This window comes from Tamandua tetradactyla, chromosome 12, assembly GCF_023851605.1.
Source record: "Tamandua tetradactyla isolate mTamTet1 chromosome 12, mTamTet1.pri, whole genome shotgun sequence".
Taxonomy (NCBI): domain Eukaryota; kingdom Metazoa; phylum Chordata; class Mammalia; order Pilosa; family Myrmecophagidae; genus Tamandua; species Tamandua tetradactyla.
This window is the reverse complement of record NC_135338.1, coordinates 82,307,587-82,331,118: the sequence shown is the minus strand read 5'-3', so window position 1 is coordinate 82,331,118 and position 23,532 is coordinate 82,307,587. Positions and strand designations below refer to the sequence as shown.

The 23,532-nt window shown below is 37.9% G+C and overlaps 1 protein-coding gene across 1 annotated transcript in view; it reads left to right on the top strand.

The window, feature by feature from the left end:
• TJP1 (tight junction protein 1) overlaps positions 1-23,532 on the top strand; it is a 315,639-nt gene that overhangs the window by 279,484 nt on the left and 12,623 nt on the right. The window contains 8 exon segments of the mRNA XM_077124011.1: positions 2,916-3,128; positions 3,130-3,267; positions 3,598-3,837; positions 4,497-4,918; positions 4,920-5,361; positions 5,509-5,597; positions 6,659-6,886; positions 11,628-11,803. Coding sequence (XP_076980126.1) covers positions 2,916-3,128; positions 3,130-3,267; positions 3,598-3,837; positions 4,497-4,918; positions 4,920-5,361; positions 5,509-5,597; positions 6,659-6,886; positions 11,628-11,803 — 1,948 coding nt within the window.

The following is a 23,532-nucleotide window of genomic DNA, read 5'->3' as shown; positions in this document are numbered from 1 at the left end:
AGGGCTGAGTTCTCACTCTGCCTGCATGTGACTGAGGAATGACCTTGAACCTGGGCTTCAGTTTATTCTGAAAGTGAGGAGAGTTGAATGAACTACGGATGAGTGTTTCCCAGAGTGCTGTCTTCAGCACATTAGATTCAGAACTTGCTCTGAGGGGAAAAAAAAAGGCACTTTTGAGGGCAAGTACTTACAGAAAATATTGCAAACCATGGCCTGCTTGAGGAACATCACAGTGTCCACTGCATATATAGTTTCTGAGAAGCATTGTGGGTTTTTGGTTTGTTTTTTTAAGTAGCCTACTTGTTTTAACCCAGCATTTCCCCCAGTTCTTTGCACAACACCTGCTAACATGCTTACAGCATACTGGGAGTGTTGGAAAAGGTGATAGATCTCTTCTGGCTTTGAAGTTTGATTTTATGTATGTACAGATGACCAATCTTAAAATGATAACTGCTTTCTGTTGTCAGTCTTTCTGGCTCTACAGCAGTCTCTCTTTTTTTGTTGGAAGAGCAAATATTTGACAATATACAGTTGAAGAAATCTTTTATTTTCAGTGTCTTTTACTGTCTTCACATCAGTGCAATATTAATAAGCTTTTTTTTTTTAACGGAAGATTGAGACACTGGTTTATTATTATTTTTAACATTTTTTTGTTGGTTTAGTTTTTTGTTGTGTTTTGCCTCCTTGCATGGCCCCTTTCTCTCCCTGGCTATGGCTACAGATGCTCTGGCAGTGCATGCTGCATGCTTAGGACTGCCATGCCAGAAAACATACAGCTTCTGCAAGTAGGAATGTTAAAATATTTACATCTAGAAGTAGTGCCTGGCTGTTCTCGCCTACATTGATGAGTCAGGACCATGTTTTTTCTCATCAGTACCTGTTTGGGGGAAGGACCATACATAGGACCACTTTGAATAACTGACATGTCAGCTGAGACATTTGATAGACCAATGTAGGTGGAAAAAATAAAAACACTACACCGCTTTATAGCAATACATTAGTGTTAACTAAATTTTACTCTTGTGGCATTTGATAAAAAGAATTGCAATCTTCTTACTATTATGCATATCAAACACAGTCTTGTTAGCATCCTCCACAGGTGGAATGTTAATAGCTTACACTGATGAAATCTTTAAATGTCTTCATAAAGTATATGAAGTATATATTCCTACGTATATGAGAGGTTTTTTAACCAGCGAATCTTAATTCTCTGTAATTTCTCTTCGTGATATTGTATGCTTCCTTTCTTTGTTTAGATTTATAGTGAAGGTCTAATTCCCCTGTCTTTTTATGTGAGGAAAAATAGGCTATTCGTTTTTAGGAGAGATTGATACATTTTGTAAAGCAGAAAAAGTTGTAATTTAAATCTAACTTGATTTCTGTCCCCCCATTCAAGCATAATTTTATTAAAATAAATTCTTAAACTAAAATCTCTTCATCCCACATTGACCTTCCTGACCTAACTACTTTGACTGAATTGCTAGGAGGAGTTTTTTCTCAAGATCTGATATGGTCTTTTATATTCCCTACTAAACCAAGAAGAATCATCCTGAGATTTCTTAACATGTAAACATATGTCATTTCCTGGTTCAAAACAATCCGTGATTCTCACTCATTTTTACATTTTCAGACCTGCTGCAAAAGATAGGTAGGTTAGTGATTTGCAAGTTTTTCTTCCACAGGTCATAAATTTTTCCCTGGCAAGCTCTACTGGGTTATAGTCTTCTAAAACCCTAACAAGTTAGAGATATATATGACAAGTGTATAGCAAAAAAAACTTTTCTTCTACAGTAACCATCACAGAGTTTAAAAGTAATTGGAATTTCAGTACAGGAGATTCTAATTTCACAAAGGACAAAGCCCTGGGATTCTCACTTTCCCCAGCCCAGCAGGTGATATGCTGAAAACAAAGCAACAGGGATGCCCAACACACTCTAGCCAGGAAGTTGGTGCTCAGGGTCAGACTCTCACAGAGCCACACCTGGGACTGCTGTGAAAGCTCCGTTCAGGCAACTGGCTTTCAAGAACCATGTTCCTGGCCCAGCAGACTTGCAGAACCACACCAAGCCTGCTGTTTAAGAGCAGTGCATCTTTCTGGAAGATAAGAGCCTTATGTTTGTCCATCAGTCCATGTTGAAATGGAGGAAGTTTTTTCTGAATTTGCATTCCAGATCCTTCAGCTTATGCCTACATGGGCACAGTGTCTAAGCAAGAGCTCCAGGGACTATTCAGTTCTACTTAATTCAAGCACTAGTTTCAAACTAATATCCAGTGATAACCTGTTGATTGCAACTTTATGGTTTCTTTTCCCTCAAATACTTCTCATTTTCTTTCTGGTCTACTCTGAAGATACTGCTTTGTGAAAAATAAAAGTTCTTCCTAATTTAATGGGGCAGCCACCACTCAGGCAGTGCTTTTCTATCGTGTATCATCAAAGCTTTCAGGCTAACTACCAACTTTTTGTTTTTGTTTTCCAAAAATATGTAGGGACATAGTAGATCTTATACAACTTGAATTATTTCATATATTTTCATAGTTATTCTCACATGTGCTGTTCTGTCAGAATGACTTTGTTTCCAGGAGCTCGGTTTAGTGACATTCTCCCTCTTCACCTTGCTTTGGGCTGAGTGGTGCCCGCGTTCCTTCATTATCTTCAGGACTGAGCCCCAGAGTCCAGTGTTGTTCTGGTTGGCCAGCCAACATTTTGTTCATCCCTAGCCCTTCAGATCTCGAGGGATGTCTGTGTGTCTGCATGTGTGCCTGTGCAGTCTTCTTGACCTTCCCTCACCATAATTTGAAGCAAGTAGATTTGATTTCTCCAAAAAAAAAATCCTTTTCAGTCTCCCTTGTACAATAAAGGCCATCTCTTAAAGAACTACTGAATAAAATTTTTGATTTACTTTTATTTGACCCAGGCGGATGGTGCTACAAGTGATGACCTTGATTTGCATGATGATCGTCTGTCCTACCTGTCAGCCCCAGGTAGTGAATATTCAATGTATAGCACGGACAGTAGACACACTTCTGACTATGAAGACACAGATACAGAAGGCGGGGCCTACACTGATCAAGAACTAGATGAAACTCTTAATGATGAGGTTGGGACTCCACCGGAGTCTGCCATTACACAGGTCCTCTGAGCCTGTAAGAGAGGACTCCTCTGGAATGCATCATGAAAGCCAAACATATCCTCCTTATTCACCACAAGCGCAGCCACAACCAATCCATAGAATAGACTCCCCTGGATTTAAAACAGCCTCTCAACAGGTAAGCAGTAAGCATTCAACGTTTTGTAGTTAGAGGTGCATTATTAAATTTTACAATGTGGTGATTGAGTTAAAGACTTTATTTTGTCCTTTATCCAGATAAAGAACTAATCTTTAATTTCAGTTTGAGAGTACCAAGGACTTTAATTCTAAACTTTGTGTGTTCGTTTTACACAGAAATATACTGAATTAAATAGCACATTAGGATGTGAGGTCATGGTTTTGTTGTTAAGCACATTTAAAATGTATGTCTGCCAACCACTATAAATTGAAGTGGAAAGTTAGCAATAAACAGAAACACTATATTTAAAATATTTTAAACACTTCACAGAAAGCAGAAGCCTCATCTCCAGTCCCTTACCTTTCGCCTGAAACAAACCCAGCATCATCAACCTCTGCTGTTGATCATAATGTAAATTTAACTAATGTCAAACTGGAGGAGCCCACCCCAGCTCCTTCCACCTCTTACTCACCACAAGCTGATTCTTTAAGAACACCAAGCACTGAGGCAGCTCACATAATGCTAAGAGATCAAGACCCATCATTGTCGGCGCATGTAGATCCAGCAAAGGTACCTGTGCTGCAGTATTGCTCTAATTTGTTGCTCTCCGTCAATCTAGCACATGATCATTTTTGCTTCGCCCTTTAAGTGTTCCTTTTGCTTTTTTGCTATGGGCTGATACTCTAGTGCTTTCAGATCACTACAAATCATTTCAGTTTTGTAGTTTGCATGGCTTCCAGTGGTATACAGATGATTTGAGAAACTGGCCTTTTAATTGAGATTTGTGCTTAATATTTTTATTTCATAGCTGCATTTTATTTTTGGTTTTCAATATCATTCAGATATTCTTAATATGCTGTTGAGACCCATCATAAACTTTAGTTTTTATTTTTATATAAATTATGGTGTCCCTAAATTTTCTTTAATTTTTAAAATATCTAGTGCAGAATCAAGTGGAAATCAGTAAATCAGTGCATTTGTTTTCCTACTAAATTTAGTAATTAATTGACTTTAACTCACTTTTCATTTAGTACATGCTAAAACATAAAGCACCTACCTACCTTACGAACTTTGAGCTTTCACCTAAACTAGCCTTCTCCACTAATCTGGTCTATCTGGTAATAAATGGTAGAACATGCCATTTTTGCTTATTAAATCATAGTTTTGTCTAATGAAACAGACTAGGATTAAAAATGAGCATTTGTTCTTAACATGAATTTTTTAAACAGGTGTATAGAAAGGATCCATATTCTGAAGAAGTGATAAGACAGAATCATGTTTTGAAACAGCCAGCTGTTGGTCATCCAGGGCACAGGCCAGACAAAGATCCTGCTCTGAGCTATGAACCCCAACTCTCATACATGGAGAAACAAACCAGCAGAGACCTTGAACAGCCCACATACAGATATGACTCCTCAAGCTACACAGACCAGTTTTCTCGAAACTATGACCATCGTCTGCGATATGAAGATCGTGTCCCTGCATACGAAGACCAGTGGTCCTATTACGATGACAAACAGCCCTACCAACCTCGGCCTTCTTTTGATAATCAGCACCCTCGAGACCTTGACTCTAGACACATCCTGAAGAGTTCTCAGAATGAGGGTATTTCCCGTTTTGAAGAGCCAACCCCTCTATCTTATGACAGTAACCTCGTATGAACCACCACCTCGAACCTCCACCCTACAACATGAAGAGTAGTCAGCTTCTGGGTATGATATGCATAATAGATACAGATCAGAAGTACAGCCCTATCCTTCAGCAGGACCTAAGTCTTCTGAACCCAAGCAATATTTTGACCAGTACCCACGAAGTTATGAGCAAGTACCGACACAAGGATTTACCTCTACAGCAGGCCATTATGAGCCTCTCCATGGTGCTGCAATTGTCCCTCCTCTAATATCTTCATCTCAGCATAAGCCAGAAGTTCTGCCTTCAAATACCAAACCACTGCCTCCACCCCCAACCCTAACTGAAAAGAGAGAACCAGCAATGAAACCACAGTCTGTACTCACTAGAGTTAAAATGTTTGAAAACAGAAGATCCGCATCATTAGAGAGCAAGAAGGATGTAAATGACACAGCTGGTTTTAAGGTAGATATGTCTTTGTTATTTTGGATTCATAGAGGTACATTCACTGAAGAGTAGTTCAAAATGCTTCTTAGCTCTCTTCCTTCCCCTTAAACAAAGCCTATTTTGTAATTATTTGCTCCTGGGTATGTTTGTTTCATTTTTCTACAGCCTCCAGAAACAGCATCTAAACCTCCCATCACTGGTCCTAAATCCACTCCTCAGAATCAATTCAGTGAACATGATAAAACGCTGTACAGGTGGGTCAGTTCTGTACTGCTTTACACAAGAGTTTGGGGTATATCACTGACCAAGAATTTGACTGTCTTGTCAGTGAGAAAAGCTTTTATTATATTAGCAGAGAAGTATGAGAAGGGAGAAAATCTTGTTTGTCCTTAAATAAAAGTTACCAACTGACCTAATTAAGACAGAGGTCCTAAGAAGAAAAATAAAGAGCTTTATTATACCTCTGTAACAAATCTTTGTTATACCTTCAGTAAACAAAGCTTTTAACATTTCTATTACAATTTTTAGTTTTAAAAGTACTTTCAGACATACTAGTTTTTTGAGGCAGGAAAAGGATGGGATTAGTATGGCTAAAATAACTCAGATTGGTTAAAATAACACTAAAATTAATCATTTAGTAAACTTGCACCCCTTACTTGTTATTATACCAAGACTTCAGTGCAATGAGTAAAATTGTTTCTCCATTTTAAAGCTAGGCTCTTAGCTTCAGCAGCTTTTAATACTGGGTTAGAATTAGGGGCTCATCCTGGCTGGCTGGCTTACAGGCTGGCTGGCTAGCTCCTCAGCCTGTGATCTTAACCATGGCCACATCATACTGCTAATTATTGACAGGTTGGATTTGAATACAGTTCTTCATTTAATTTATCTAACTAATTTATTAGCTGAATATACATTTGTACTTGTAATTGTCTAATATATAACTATTTACTTTCATTTAATGATGCCCAGTGCTGCTCATAAACATAAATACTGTATTGTCTCCTTTAACCAGTATTATTAGCTACTGTACATAAAATTAACTTGTAATAACTGAAAGCTTAGTCCTTGGGGTGTGAAACCTGTTGAAGGTTATTTTTATGCCAGTTTTCTAAAATTGTATCATAACAATGTATTAGTTTGCAAATATAACATTAAGCACATGAGATTTGGGGTTTCTACTGAACGTTGGACTGCTAAGTTAGATCCTGAAAAATCTTGACAGTCATAGAAGGGTCAGGATAAGGTTTATACATTCCATTTTCTTTGTAAAGTTAGAGTCTTGAAAGTTGTCCTTTTGTCATTTGTTGTCTTTCAGGGTCCCAGAACCTCAGAAACCTCAGTTGAAGCCACCTGAAGATATTGTTCGTTCAAATCATTATGATCCTGAGGAAGATGAAGAATATTATCGAAAACAGCTCTCATACTTTGACCGAAGGAGTTTTGAGAACAAGCCATCTGCACACATTCCTGCTGGCCATCTCTCGGAGCCTGCCAAGCCAGCTCATTCTCAAAATCAAACACATTTATCTAGTTATTCTTCGAAGTAAGTGAATTCACCAAAGACTTACCTTAATAAGATGAAGTATGAAAGTTCTGTTGGTCAAATTGACTAAGTTGTATGAAGCTCAGTATACTTGAAAGGACAGTAGTGAAGTGTAATACATCATTTTTGTAGGCTTTAGCGGTTTAGCCTAGTATACACTTTCTAGTTCTGGGATGTGTGTTTTTGTTCTTATGCTCTGTCAGGTTACATAAAATTTTTATCTTAGAAAAGCATTAAAGGGTTTTGATGTGTAAGAGAGTAAAACTATCAACACCCTGAGTTTTAAGTAAACAGTGAAGTCTTTCCTCTTCTGGACAGCACATTTAATGATGTTTCTTCCTCTTCTTTTTTATTTTTGTTTTAAAAGTTTAAAAATAGGGATATGATATGATCATTGTATGAGGGGAAATGTCTTGAGTTATTTTTTTCTTCCTTAAAATCTTACGAACTATTCCATCTTAATTTTTGATCTAGCAAGCTGCTTAACATTGGAATGCTATAACTTATGTCAGCCAGAAATGTTTTCAAGGCGTAGAAGAACTTGTCTTTTTCACTGTTGGCTTTAAAGGGATTTTCTGACCTAATTTTCTATATAAGGAAACCAGGATCCATTGAGGTGAAATGACAGGGGCAGGCTGGGACCAAGTTTCTGGCTCCCAGTTTTCTTTTCCCTGTTCTCTGCAAGTCCCTTGTGTTTACTTATGGATAGACTTTTGGTTTGTTATTATTTTGCCCACCTTTGCCTCTGTAGGTTTGTGTATCCTACTGGTTCTGTTTCTCTGGTTTAACCTTAAATGATAGAGAATTTGGTACTGAGAGTGGGGTTTGAATTCACACAAGGTGGAAATGTCCCCAACAAAATCTAAAAGAAAGAAAAACAAATGTGATTTTATTACAAGGAATTGATTTACACAGTTTTATAGAAATTGTGGATTTAATTCTTAGACTGTCTCAGAAAGTCTGTAGGGCTGGTGTTGGGAAAGTAAGCTCCGAAGCTATTTAGGAGTCTTTGAGCTTAAAGGCCTAAATTATCTCTTAAAGGAGTTGCCTGATTAGGTCAGGCCCACCCAGATAATCCTCCCTTTTAATTAGTTTTAGGCCAATTGATTAGAAATTTCAATTACATTTGAAAAATCCTTTCACAGCAGCATCTAGGTTAGTGTTTAAATAACAGGGGACTGTAGTTCAGCTTAGCCAAGCTGACACAATCAAAAAGCTATCATCATATATCATTTTTGTGTCTTAAGTTAAAAAGCACCCAGATTTTTACTGAATAAGATGCTTGGGATTATGTGAACATAACCTCATTTATCATTTACTCTTGAGTAAGTTATTTTAGGATACATTTTAAAGTTCAAACATTAAAACCCCACTTTAATTACCACTGTTTTTCCTGGCATTTAAAGTGAAGATTTAAAAGATTTTTCCCACTGTCATTCATTTCAATCTTTATATCTACAGAAGAAAACTGTTTATGAGAAATACAAATGCCAACTGAGTGCTACAGAAGACTGTGTTAAGTGCAAATGGTGTCTTACACTAGTGCTATGAACCTCCCTAATTCCAGCTGGAGAGGCACCCCCATTAGCATCTTAGTCAAAATGAAGGCAAGCTAGGCACTTTTCCTTAGGAGCTCATCTTTAGTAAACGAGAAGAGTGTATCCTTGAACAGTTGTTTTAACTTAAACTATTAAATATATTCATTCCTGTCAGAAGAGAGTTCAGCATGGGGCTTAGAGATACATCTGTCCTTTTACATACTTCCTAAACAAGTACAACCTTAAAAGAAGACATTAAGTCTGAAAAGCAAATAAAATATTTTGCCAGGAAATGAAATGACAAACCACTTTGGGTTTGGTTTAATTTGGTTTTCTGGAAAGAAGTCTTAATCACTTGTTTGTGATTTATACCTCTTAAAGTCTAGAGCCCTACCTTGTGCACAGTAGGGGCTCAACAGCTGTTGAGGGACTGAAGCTCAGCACAGAGTAGGGTTGCCCTGGCTGCCTCAACCATTCCCTGCCAGATAACACAGTGCTAGCTGCTCAGAAGTTTCAGAAGGAATATTGCCTTTTGGAAGAAAAAGATAGCATCTTGACATTGTGAATTTACTCAGAACTCAATTTTATTTTAGTATTTACTGTCCTCAGTCCAAGGAAAAGTGTAACTTGACATAGATACTAATATTTCTTCATATGTAGTATGAAATTGAAACTCTTCCTAATTGTGCTGCATTTCCTGATCCTGGGTATTTAATTTTGGAGAATTGTCAAGAAAGATGAGTCATGAAGAAGGAAATTGTTTCTGCACTTTCTTGCCCAATTAATATAATGTCAACATGGAAGACAATTTAAAATAGGGGATGCTCTTATTCCTACAATTCAAAAACATTTATTGTTTGTCACCAGAGGACTGCTTCCAGGTCTTTATTTCCTTCAAAAATAGCAAAACTACCCTCTTCCGGTTAATATGTGCTTATGTTCTAAAACACACTTCAAAAATGGTGGTAATTATGGAGGTTAGATTCGTCTATTAGTACAGGACAAATGCCCCAAAAAGCAAATAAATACTCACTGTATCTTACAGTTCACCCTATCTTAAAATTTTCTAGAGCTGGGCTAGAATCGGGAAAGCTAGGTAATAGCTCATTGACGTCCAAAGCAAGTTAGAAGTTTCCACGATTCTAAGACAGAGTTTGGAAGTACAATTGGACTTGTGTTCTCATTCTGGGCCTGTGCACATGTCCCAGCCCAGGGATTTATTCAACTTCAACAAGGCAACTATTTTTTTGTCACCAAAGGATCTACTGCCCAAGACTCATTGCATTGTGAAAATTTGAGGTCTCAAAATAAATGGGCATGGTTTGTAGCTTTTTAAAAACTAAGTGTAAGATTGACGTTAGGTTATTTTGTGCACATGTGCTATTAGGTGAGAAGGTTTGTGAGAGTGAAGCATGATGACTTTGCATATAAGTAAGGTTCCATCTGCTATAGGATTTAACAATAACTGGAAATGACTAGCATCTTGCTAGAAAAGAAGATATGCCAATCATAGTAACGTTTCAAAAGTAAATGTAATCCATTTGTGTATTCCTCAGTACCCTTCTGGGGTATCAGTTTAGCTGTTGTATAGGCGTTAGCCTTTGCGTTCAGTTTTCCGTAGTCCTGAGAGAATTTCTTTTCCCAGCTTTTTTTTTTTTAATGAAACACCTGATGTACACTTATTCAGAAATATCAGTGATTATCCGTAGTTACTGCTCCTTGATTGGTTCATTTCTTTGCTTGCTGTTAGTACCTGCAGCGGAAGGGGTGAGATGGAAGAATAAAGCTCAGATGCATTGCTGTTCATTAGCAACACCAGTTTAGGGGATAGGAAGGATGGGTAGGCAAGCAGAACATAACTAAGTTACTATTTTTTAATTAATTGGTGATCTCCCTAGACAAATGAGAGTTAATGATATTTTCTTTTATAGACTAAGTTATCTGAAGTGGTGAATGTGCATTCCTTGGTTGATATTCAAAAATAAGATATGAGTTCCAGTTGCTGCAGGTTAACTTAGTTAGAATGACCATTTTCTTTCGTTTTTCTATTGCGCTTGCTTTGCCATCACCTAGATTTCTTGGCTCTTACACTAGCTATGACTACTTGAAAAGGAACATCAAGTGGTAAGACTGGAATTAATGTGAGGCTGTTTCATAAGGGGTCCCTCGTGTGTCACTGGTATTATGTGCACTTTCAGTTTTTAATGTTATCTTCAAGTACTTAGCCTCACTGCCCAAAAGCAAGATAACAGGCACAGCTTTAAAGCTAATCATGAGGCTAGACTTCAATAAAACAGTCTTGTATGAAAATGAAAGTACATTCCAAAAATATATGCTATTGTTTGTGCACATAAAACCAGTGAAGCTTTGGCTCTCTGCAGTAAGGTTTAAGTGGCATTGTTGAAATTATGGGTTTATTTTAAAGATTTCTTTTATGTGAGTTTTATGAATATTCACAACTGGCAATCTGAAAAAAATCTGCGTATGTGGCACAATTGACTTAAATGGGCCTTGTTAAATAAAGCACTGTCTGTGTACTCTAGCAATCTGGTAACTCAAGTGCAAATTTTAAAGTAAAAGATGTCCAGTTTTTTGTGACTGGAACACAGTCCATTCATTTACGTAAGGTCTGACTGCTTTCAAGCTATAACAGCAATGTTGAATGGTTATGAAAGAAACTATATGGCCCACAGAGCCAAAAATACTAACTAATCCAACACTTAACTGAAAAAGCTTGTGGGCTCCTGATCCAAGTACATCATTTTTTATGGTGTTCTGTGTATGCCAGAAGCCAAGGCTTTATAACTTAGACACAAAATCAAAAATGGGTCTAAAGAAAATTTAGGCCAGTAAATATTTTTCAAAGTATTTATAAGACTTTCTTATATCTACCAACCATTACTGTTATTTTGGTAAATAACATTAAATGTTACAAGTATACCCAAAATTCCATCTGCCTTTGGTTGCCATCTTCTCAGTGTTTTCCTAGTATTTTTAAAGTATTCTGTGATGTTTTGACATTTCTTGTGCTGATGAAGGGTTGAATTTGTTTGTATATTTTGATGGAGTGACTACCTGCACATGTGAGAATAAATTGTGAAATCACTAGATTTTTTATAAGTTGTGCATATTTTAAGGAATGTGAACTCATTGTGTATATCTGCATACATTTTCAGATGTTGGCATTTTGCTCTTTTTAATAGGGGAAAGCCTCCTGAAGCAGATGGTGTAGATAGATCATTTAGTGAGAAACGCTACGACTCAGTCCATGCCACTCCTCCTCCGCCACCATTGCCTGCCCAGTACTCCCAGCCTTCTCACCCTGTCGCTGGCTCTTCCTTCGCCCTCCACACTCATTCTAAGGGAGCACATGGTGAAGGTAGGAAGTTCAGAAGCTGTTGCTATCACCATAATATATGAAAGTAAATTCTTGTGTTTTTTAAGTAAAATGGTTTTAATGTAAGAAATGCATACCTGAAATCTTTGGGCTGAGTAATAAAGCTTGTTAAAAGTGCCTCTCTTGTACTTATGACTATGGATATTAGTATCAAACAAGCTTTCCAAGCCGAGTGGGTTTTAATCTATTATGTTACCATAGCTCAATTTTATGCCAATCTCCAAATCTCCTGGATATAGTCATTTGTTTACTGATACACCTAAATCTAAATACTTAGTAGTTTTTAGAAATTTTTGTTTTGTTCTGTCCTCACACATGGACATAGAGAAGGTCGATGCAGGAAAATAGTGATCACCTGTGTTAACAGAAGGAAGTGCTTCCTGTTTCTCCTTTGTGGCAGTGAATGCCAATTCCAGAGGAAATTTCCTTCTAAAAATGGCTATTGTCTCTCTTCATAAGTGTGGTCTTTTATATATTTGTGAAGTATTACATGACATCAAAAAACATACAGAAAAATTTAAAGCCTTACTGAACCCCCATGGAATTTTGCTTCCTTTTTTTTTTAATTATCCCCATGTCCTCCCAATCCTGTCTTTTTCCTTTCATCTCTCTCAGAGATAACAACTTCCTTAAATTTGGTTTATCTTATCCCTTGGATGTTTTTATACTTAAAGGCTTTATACTTTTTCACCCTAATGATGTTAGCTATAGGTTTTTCATAGATGTCCTTACCATATTTAGGAAGTTGCTATGGAAAGCATGTTGTCATCTGCTTTGTCTGAGTGCATTAACTGGATCAGATGGTTTTTCTCCTTCATTCTGTTGGTGTGGTATATTATAGTACTGTGTTCCCAAGGGATTCTGGTGTCTGATTTTCTTGTACTGTCCTTGCCTGTTTTGTCTGAAAATGTTTTAATTTCTCCCTCATTTTTGAAGGACAGTTTTGCTGGGTATAGAATTCTTGGTTGGCAGTTTTTCTCTTTTAGTAATTTAAATATATCATCCCACTGTCTTCTCACCTCCCTGGTTTCTGCTGAGAAATCTACGCATAGTCTTACTGGGTTTCCCTTGTATGTAATGGATTGCTTTTCTCTTGCTGCTTTCAAGATCCTCTCTTTCTCTTTGACCTCTGACATTCTGGTTAGTAAGTATCTTGGAGAACGTCTGTTTGGATCTATTCTGTTTGGGGTATGCTGCACTTCTTGGATCTGTAATTTTAAGTCTTTCATAAGAGTTGGGAAATTTTCAGTGATAATTTCCTCCATTAGTTTTTCTCCTCCTTTTCCCTCTGTTCTCCTTCCGGGACACCCACAACATGTATATTTGTGTGCTTCCTGTTGTCATTCAATTCCCTGAGTCCCTGCTCATATTTTTCTATTTTTTTCCGTATAGTTTCTGTTTCTTACCAGATTTCAGATATTCCATCCTCCAGTTCAGTAATCCTATCCTGCCTCTCGAAATCTACCATTGTAGGTTTCCATTGTTTTTTTCATCTCTTCTGCTGTGCCTTTCATTCCCATAAGTTCTGTGATTTCTTTTTTCAGTTTTCATTTCTTCTTTTTGTTCATTCCTTGCTGTTTTCATATCCTCCCTCAATTCATTGATTTGCTTTTTGATGAGGTTTTCCATGTCAGTTCGTATATTCTGAATTAATTGTTTCAGCTCTTGTATCTCATTTGAACTGTTGGTTTGTTCCTTTGGGCCCTATCTTCAGTTTTCCTGGTGTGATTTGTTATTTTTTGCTGGCATCTAGACATTTAATTACCTTAATTAGTTTATTCTGGAGATTGCTTTCACGGTTCTTACCTAGGGTTTTCTTGCTGGATGAATTTGTTGTCTGTCTGTTCTTTGACATTCAGTTCAGCTTTTTCTGGACCTCTAGCTTAGGTTTTGTTTGATAGAGGAGAATTTTTCAGTTCTTGTTTTCTTGTTTCTTGCCCTGCTTATATGGTGCCTTTTTCCCCCCACCCTTAGGAGGGTCTACGTAGGTATTTTAGACCCCAGCTGGGTTTTCCCAGACCAAACTGGCCTCCTATCAGGGGGAAGGAGTCACCTGTGCCATTTTTTCCTGAGGGTGAGACCCAGCAGGTTAAAAGACTTTCCTGTGAAGTCTATGGGCTCTGTTTTTCTTATCCTGCCCAGTATGTGGCACTTGTCTGCCTGTGAGTCCCACCAGCATAAAATGACATGGTACCTTTAACTTTGGAAGACTCTCCCTGCTGGGGGCGTGGTGGAGACAGAGGAGAGGTTGTAGGTTGGTTTTAATGGCTTCAGATTACCAAGCCCTGGAGTCTGAATTCCTTGAGGGAGGGATTCCACCTGAATTGGGCTTCACCCCTCCCCTGGGGAATGCACAGGCTCAAGACAAGCCCTGAAAGGAGCTTGTTTCTGCCTATGCCTGGGGCAGTTGCAGCCTGAGAAGTCCTCCCACTGAATCCAGAGGCGGTCAAGCGTTTGTAGAAACACAGCCACAAAAACCTGTTTCTTTTCTTTTTTACTTTTTCCATTAGCCCACCGAGTGACCTCTGCTTTGACCAGATTCACCTGAGCTGGGGGCCTATTTTTAGTAGTCAGGATTTGTTAATTAATGCTACAAGTGGTGTTTGGTTGGACTCAGCTCCTGCTGCTGTTAAAATCTCTTTCCTTTCCCCTCTGGGAAGCAGCCTGTGGGGGAGAGGCACCGCCAGTGGCAACTTGGGGAACTCATGGTTCTGGGGAGGCTCGCAGCTGGTCCAGCTGGTCCAGACTGGGGTACACTGTGTGTCCGGTCACTGACGTCTCTCCAGGAGCTATTCTGTACTGTTTCTGGTTATTTAGTAGTTGTTCTGAAGGACGAACTAAAACGCAGACATTGCTAAGCCGCCATCTTGGCCACACCTCCACCTATTTTGAATATGAAGGTTATGCTAAGTTTCATGAGAGAGCTGGGATATGTTGCCTCAATTTTTCTAAAAGAGTTTGTGTAAGATTGATATTATTTTTCCCTTAATAATTTCATAGGATTCAACTGGTGTTCTTATTGCACAGCCACGAGCATCAGTAGATGAGTGTTCCTATTGCTCTGTATCGTTACCAACACTTGGTTTTATCAAACTTGTAAACTTTTGCTTGTCTTACAGCTATAAAGTAGTATTTCATATTTTCTGTTATTTTGTTTTTGCGTTTTCTAATTAACAGTGAGGTTAAGTGTCTTTTCTTTTTCATTATTTTTCATTAGAGAAGTAGCTTTACAGAAAAATCATGCATAAAATACAGAATTCCCATATACCACCTATTATTAACACCTTGCATTAGTGGAGTACATTTGTTATAATTCATGAAAGAACATTTTTATATTTGTTCTATTAACTATAGTCCAACTGTGTCATTAGGGTTCACTATTTCTGTTCTGTTTTTGTTTTAATTTTTATTCTAGTAACATATATAACCTAAAATTTCCAATTTATTATATTCCAATACATAATTCAGTGCTGTTAATTATGTTCATAATGTTGTACTATCACCACCATCTAAAACTGTACCATCTGCTGAAATAGATTCTACAATTTAAGCATTAACTACCCATTCCTTACCTCCATCCCAGCCTCTGGTGTAAGATATATTCTACTATCTGAGATCATTCAGTATTTGGCTTTTTTTTTTTTAATTTAAATAATATGTTTTATTTAATATATTATTTCAACAGGTAATCAATATGAAAATATTAACAAAATATTTTACGTCCTTATTTTTTATACTAAGACTTGTCTGTACTTTACCCTCAGACAATTCTAATTCCAAATTTCTAAATTTGGACTTGCCACATTTCAAGGGCTTCATAGCCACATGCAGCTAAGTAGCTACTGATGTGAAGCACAGCTGTAGAAATGAGCTTCTGTATTATCCTACCTGAGAGCCAAGGGATCTGGGTTATTTTGTGTTGTTGTTGTTCCCCCTATTAATTTATTTGTTTTTAATCCATGTTTTTTTACTCATCTGTCCATACTGTAGATAAAAGGAACATCAGACACAAGATTTTCACAATCACATAGTCACATTGCAAAAACTATTACCATTCATCTTCAAGAAACATGGCTACTGGAACACAGCTCTACGGTTTCAGGCACTTCCCTCTAGCCTCTTTAATACACCTTAAACTAAAAAGTGCTTATCTATGTAATACTTAAGAATAACCTCTAGGATAACCTCTCGAGTCTGTTCGAAATCTCTCAGCCACTGACACTTTATTTTGTCTCATTTCTCTCTTCCCCCTTTCGGTAGAAGGTTTTCTCAATCCCTTGATGCTGAGTCCAAGCTCATTCTAGGATTTCTGTCCCATGTTGTCAGGAAGGTTTACACCCCTGGGAGTCATGTCCCATGTCGAGAGGGGAAGGTTAGTGAGTTTGCTTGCTGTATTGGTTGAGAGAGAGATAGGCCATCTCTGAGCAACAGAAAAGATTCTCTGAGGGTGACTCATAGGCTTAATTTTAAGTAGGCTTAGGCTGTCCTTTGCAGGGATTAGTTTCATATGAACAACCCCAAGATTGAGGGCTCAGCCTTGACGTCTTAACAATAGTCTTTCAGTCCATGAACATAGAGTGTCCTTCCATTTATTTAGGTATTCTTTGATTTCTCCATAAGCAATGTTTTATATATACAAGCCTTGTACATCCTTGGTTGATTTATTCCTAGATATTTGGTTCTTTTAGCTGTTATTTTTAATGGGATTTTTTCCCTAGATTTCTTCAGATTGTTCATTATTGTGTATGAAAAACACTTAATTTTTGCATATTGACCTTGTACCATATCACTTTGTTGGATTTGTTAGTTTTAATAATTTTGTTGTGGATTTTTCAAGATTTTCTTTATATAGGACTGTTCTAGTTTGCTAGCTGCCGGAATGCAACACACCAGAGATGGATTGGCTTTTAATAAAAGGGGATTTATTTTGTTGGTTCTTCAGAGGAAAGGCAGCTAACTTTCCACTGAGGTTCTTTCTTACATGTAAGGCACAAGATGGTCTCTGCTGGTCTTCTCTCCAGGCCCCTAGGTTCACAGCAACTTTCCCCGGGGTGACTTCTTTCTGCATCTCCAAAGGCCTGGGCTGAGCTGCAAGTGCTGAGATGAGAAATGCTGAGCTGCTTAGGCTGTGCTACATTGTGTTCTCTCATTTAAGCACCAGCCAATTAAGTCAGACATCACTCATTGCAGCAGACATGCCTCCTACTGACTGCAGATGTAATTAGCAACAGATGAGGTTCACGTACCATTGGCTTATGTCCGCAGCAACAAGACTAGGTATGCTCACCTGGCCAAGTTGACAACTGAATCTAACTATCACAAGGACTGTGTCATCTGCAGTTAGGAACAATTGTCAAATTGTCTTCCTATCCAGCTTGGATGCTCATTATTTCCTTCTTGCTTAATTGCTCTAGCTAGAATTTCCAGAACAGTGCTGAATAGAAGTGATGACAGTGGACATTCTTGTCTTGTTCCTGACAACACAAGAAGGAAAGCTTTCAGACTTTCACCATTGAGTTTGATGTTAGCTATGGGTTTTTCATATATGCATGCCCCTTATCATTAGGGGAAATGTTTTTCTCTTCCTGTTTTTTAAGTGTTTTATCAAGAAGCATGATTGGTTTTGTCAAATACCTTTCTACATCAATTGAAATGGTCATGTGATTTTTTTTCCTTTGTTCTCTTAATGTGGTGTTTTACATTAATTGGTTTTATGTTGAACTACTCTTACATAGCTAGGATAAATCCCACTTATCAGGGTAGCTAATTCTTTTGATGTGTTGTTGGATTTGTTTGTCACTGTTTTATTGAAGGTTTCTGTATCTATATTGACAAAGTATATTGGTCGGTAATTTTTTCTTGCCCGATAAAGTATATTGGTTGGTAATTTTTTCTTGCCCTGTCCTCATCTGGCTTTGGTCTGAGGGTGATATTGGCCTCATAATATGAGTTAGGAAGTATTCCCTTTTGGAAGAGTTGGAGCAGCATTGCTTTTAATTCTTCTTGGGATTTTTGGTATAATTCAATTATGTATCCTTCTGGTCCTGGGCTTTTTTTTGGTTTGGTATTGTTTTTTTTAGTACTGAGTCAATCTCTTTAGTAGTTACTGGTTTGTTCAGAGTTTATTTCTTCTTGAGTCAGTGTAGGTAGTTTGTGTTTCTAGGAATTTATTCATTTCATCTAGGTTACCTAATTTATTGGTATGCAGTTGTTCATAGTATCCTCTTACATAGTATTTTTTGTTTCTATGTGGTCAATAATAATATCCCCCTTTTCATTTCTGATCTTAGTTGTGTCCCCTTCTGTCAGTCTTGCTAAAAGTTTTTCAGTTTTTTTATCATTACAATCAATTTTTTTCTTTTTTGTGAAAAATAACATTTATACAAAAGAACAATTAGTTCTACAATTCTACAATTTTAGGTTTTTACTTCTAGCTGCTCTAAAATACTGGAGACTAAAAGAGATATCAATATGATGCAGCAGTCATACTCATTTGTTAAACCCTACCTTGTCTGTTTAACTTTACCAAGGTTTGTAATTTTATTGATTTTTTCAAAGAACCAACTTTTGGTTTTGTTGATTCTCGTGATTGTTTTTTATTTATCTCCTTTATCTCCACTCTAATCTTCGCTTTTTCCTTCCTTCTCACTTTTTTGTTTAGTTTGTTCTTTTTCTAGATCTTACAGGTTTTGAGGTTAGGTTTCTGATTTTTGATATTTCTTTTTTTCTAATGCAAGCATCCCTCTCAGCATTGCTTTCCTGCATCCCATAGGTTTTCATGTGTTATATTTTCATTTTCATTTGCCTCAGAATATTTCCTAATTTCTCTTACTTGTTTAAAGATACATTGTTTTATTTCCACATATCTGTAATTTCCATTTCTCCTCTTACTGATTTCTGTATTCATTCCACTGTGGTCAGAAAAGATACACTGTATAATTTCAGTGTTTTTTAATTTATTGAAACTTCTTTCATGACCTTAACATACCGTCTGTCCTGGAGAATGATCCGCGTGCACTGAAGAAGAGTGAATATTCTGCTGTTGGGTGAAGTGTTCTTTGTATGTTTGTTAGGTCTAGTTGGTTTAGAGTATTGTTCAGTTCTTCTATTTCCTTACTGATCTTCTCTCTAGATGATCTATCTATCATTGAAAGTAGTGTATTGACATCTCCTGCTATTAATGTAGAACCTTCTATTTCTACCTTCAAATCTGTCAATATTTGCTTCATATATTTTGGTACTCTGCTATTAGGTATATGTATATCTATAATTGTTATGTCTTCTTGTTGAATTAACCCTTTATTCACATATAATTACCTTCTTTGTCCCTTGTAACATTTTTTTACTTAAGTGTATAATATCTGATACAGTATAGCTAACCCAGCTTTATTTTGGTTACTACTTGCATGGTTTGTTTTTTTCCATCCTTTCACTTTCAACCTGCTTTTGCCTTTTTGAATTTAAGGTGACTCTCTTATAAACAGTATGTAGTTGGGCCATCCTTTTTTATCCATTGTGCCAATCTCTAGCTATTGACTGTATAGTTTAATCCACTTTTTCTGCCACTTTGCTGTTTTATCTTATGTAAAGGTATAAGACCTTTTTTGTCCTTCACTTCTTCTGTTAATGCCTACTTCGTATTTGTTTTTTTTATATTGTACCAAAGAGTCTCTTCTTATTTCTTTCTGAACATATTTTTCATGTATTTTCTTTGTGGTTACCATAAGGTTAAAATTTAACATCCTAAAGTTCTAATAGTCATATTCAATTAATGTCAACTTGTCTTTAATAGCCTTCACTGTACTTGTCCATCCCTCCCATCTTTTTTGGTACTTTTTTGGTACTTGTTACAAGTCATGTCCTCTGTACCTGTATGTCCAAAACCATTGATTTATCGTTATTATCATGCATTTGCGTTTTAGCACTTACTAAAAGTAAGAAGTGAAGTTACATAAACAGTACAATACAGTATTTATAATTACTCATATGGTTACATTTATAGGAGGTCTTTATTTATTTTTTCTTTTCTTTATATCTTTATCCTGGTCCAATGCACTGTCTAGTGTCTTTTCCTTTCATTATGAAGAACTCCCTTTAGAATTGCTTGGTGAATGGTAATAAACCCCCTCAGCTTTTATTTGTCTGGGAATGTCTTAATCTCTCCCTCTTTTTTCAAAGAAATTCTTGCTGAATATAATATTCTTGGTTAGCAATAGTTTTCTTGTAGCACTTAAAATATTTCATACCACTGCTTTCTTGCGTTCATGGTTTCTGATGGGAAATGAGCATTTTGTCTTATTGGAATTCTCTTGTGTGTAATTGGTTGCTTTTCTCTTGCAGCCTTCATATCCGTCCTTGTCATTGGCACTGGACAATTTGATTACTCTGCATCTTGGCATGATTCTCTGAATTGATCCTATTTGGGTTTGTTGACCTTCTTCATGTGCATATTTATGTCTTTCATTAAATTTGGAAAGTTCTCTGCCATTATTTCTTTGACTATTCCTTTTGCCACTTTCTCTCTTCTCCTTCTGGGATTCCTTTAATAATAGATATATTAGGGTGAGCTACAGTGGCTTGGTGACAGAGTTCTCGCCTGCCATGCTGGAGACGTGGGTTTGATTTCCGGTGCCTGACCATGCAAGAAAAAAAAAATAGATATATTGGTATGCTTGATGGTGTCCCATGGGTCTCTTAGACTGTGTCTGTGTTCTTGTTTTCTTTCTGCTCCTCAGCTTGAATCATTTAATTTTATCTTGTCTTTACGTTCACTGTTTCTTTCTTCTGCTGCCTCCATTGTGCTGTTGAAACCATCTAGAAACTTTTTTATTTCAGTTATATGTTCTTCAGCTTTAGTATTTCTTTGGAGAGATTCCCATATTATTCATTGTTTTCCTCATGTCACTTAGTTTTTTCTCTATATTAGCTCTGCTGTCAAGAAGAGCAACTCAGGTGCAAAGTCCTCTCTGTCTTCTCTGAGGCTGCATGGAGCTAAAGCTGCAGAACCTACTCCTCCTGGGCTTGTGCTTGCTAGAGGCCTTAGTAAAAAGGTCCCCTCTACTCCCTTTGAAAATAGATCTCCTCTCCTTCATGGGTACTCTCTTGAGTGACTTAATCCAGGTAGTCCTTTGTCCTAGGCCAGTTCAGTTTAATTTTCTTTCACTTTTCCAACTATCTGCAAGCAAATTCCCTTCCCTCAGGACAAATTCTGGGAGACAAGCCTGATACATGTTCCCCACCTCAGACATCCACCTGATAGATGAGCACTGACATATGTGCACCCTGGTATGTACAAAGGGGCCACTTTGCTCTCTCTGGAACAGGGCCAAGGTCCCACAATGGGAATACAAGCTGACCCCACCCTGCCTTGTGGAGGATTGAAGGAGGGGCCAGCAAGAGCGCCAGGAACAACTTTTGAAGCTGGGTGTTTTCCTGCCCAGTTAATGCACCCCTTTAACTCCTTTCCAAATTTTAAGGAAAGTTACTGTCTTTAAGATGTCTCTGCTGCCTTTGCCCAAGGGTGTTTGGAATAATGGCTGCCTTTAGAGCTTGCCCCCATCAATCTGAAGTAGCTTATCAAAAGAAGAGATCTGGGTGGCTTCCGAAGAAGATGGAGGCTTAGTAAGACGCGCGGGTCTTAGTTCCTCCTCCAGAAAAGCAACTAAAGAAACAGAAACAATACGAACAGCTCCCGGAGCCACGACAGAGACCAAAAAGACAGCGTACCCCATTCTGGAACGGCTGAACGGACAGGGAGAATCCGCTGCGGTGAGATACCCGAGGGGCGCACGTTTTCCCGGCTGGGGTGGCTGGCGACTGGGGTCCCCTCCACGCACGTCTCCCCGGTCTGACTGGGAACGTTGGATAGCGGGGCCCTCCCGCCACACTTGGCGTCTCGGGCCAGCTGGGTAATTTGGACCGGTACTCCCCCAAGCCGCGGCGGCTGGCAACCCCCCCACTTCACGCGCGGTTTCCCAGGCCGACTGCGAGATTCGGATTGGCAAGTTAAAGGAGCCACAGCATCTTTTACTGGTGGGACCCGCAGACAGACGAGCGCCACGAGCGCCACCTACTGGGCAGGAAAAGAAAAACAGAGCCCAGAGATTTCACAGAAAAACCTTTCAACCAGCCGGGTCCCACACCCAGGGAAATCTGATCAAATGCCCAGACACCAGCAGAAAATAATGGATGACGCTCGGAAAACTGAAGATATGGACCAGTCAAAGGAACAAACCAATAGTTCAAATGAGATACAGGAGCTGAGACAACTAATGCTGAATATACGAACAGAAATGGAAAAACTCTTCAAAAACCAAATCAATAAATTGAGGGAGGACATGAAGAAGACATGGGCTGAACAAAAAGAAGAAATAGAAAATTTGAAAAAACAAATCACAGAACTTATGGGAGTGAAGGACAAAGAAGAAAAAATGGAAAAACAATGGATACCTACAATGGTAGATCTAAAGAGACAGAAGCTACAATTAGTGAACTGGAGGATGGAACATCTGAATTCCAAAAAGAAACAGAAACTATAGGGAAAAGAATGGAAAAACTTGAGCAGGGGATCAGGAAACTGAATGATAATATGAAGCGCACAAATATACGTGTTGTGGGTGTCCCAGAAGGAGAAGAGAAGGGAAAAAGGAGGAGAAAAACTAATGGAAGAAATTATCACTGAAAATTTCCCAACTCTTATGAAAGACCTAAAATTACAGATCCAAGAAGTGCAGCACACCCCAAAGAGAATAGACCCAAATAGGCGTTCTCCAAGACACTTACTAGTTAGAATGTCAGAGGTCAAAGAGAAAGAGAGGATCTTGAAAGCAGCAAGAGAAAAACAATCTGTCACATACAAGGGAAACCCAATAAGACTATGTGTAGATTTCTCAACAGAAACCATGGAAGCTAGAAGACAGTGGGATGATATATTTAAATTACTAAAAGAGAAAAACTGCCAACCAAGACTTCTATATCCAGCAAAATTGTCCTTCAGAAATGAAGGAGAAATTAAAACATTTATAGACAAAAAGTCACTGAGAGAATTTGTGACCAAGAGACCAGCTCTGCAAGAAATACTAAAGGGAGCACTAGAGTCAAATACGAAAAGACAGAAGAGAGAGGTATGGAGTAAAGTGTAGAAAGAAGGAAAATCAGATACGATATATATAATACAAAAGCCAAAATGGTAGAGGAAAATATTATCCAAACAGTAATAACACTAAAAGTCACTAAAATTGGACTGAATTTCCCAATCAAAAGACATAGAATGGCAGAATGGATTATGACCCAGCAATACCACTGCTAGGTATCTACTCAAAGGACTTAAGGGCAAAGACACAGACGGGCATTTGCACACCAGTGTTTATAGCAGCAATATCTACAATTGCAAAGAGATGGAAACAGCCAAAATGTTCATCAACAGACGAGTGGCTAAACAAACTGTATACCTACGATGGAATACTATGCAGCTTTAAGACAGACTAAACTTATGAAGCATGTAATAACATGGATCAACCTAGAGAACATTATGCTGAGTGAGTCTAGCCAAAAACTAAAGGACAAATACTGTATGGTCCCACTGATGTGAACCGACATTCGAGAATCAGCTTGGAATATATCATTGGTAACAGAGACCAGCAGGAGTTAGAAACAGGGTAAGATAATGGGTAATTGGAGCTGAAGGGATACAGACTGTGCAACAGGACTAG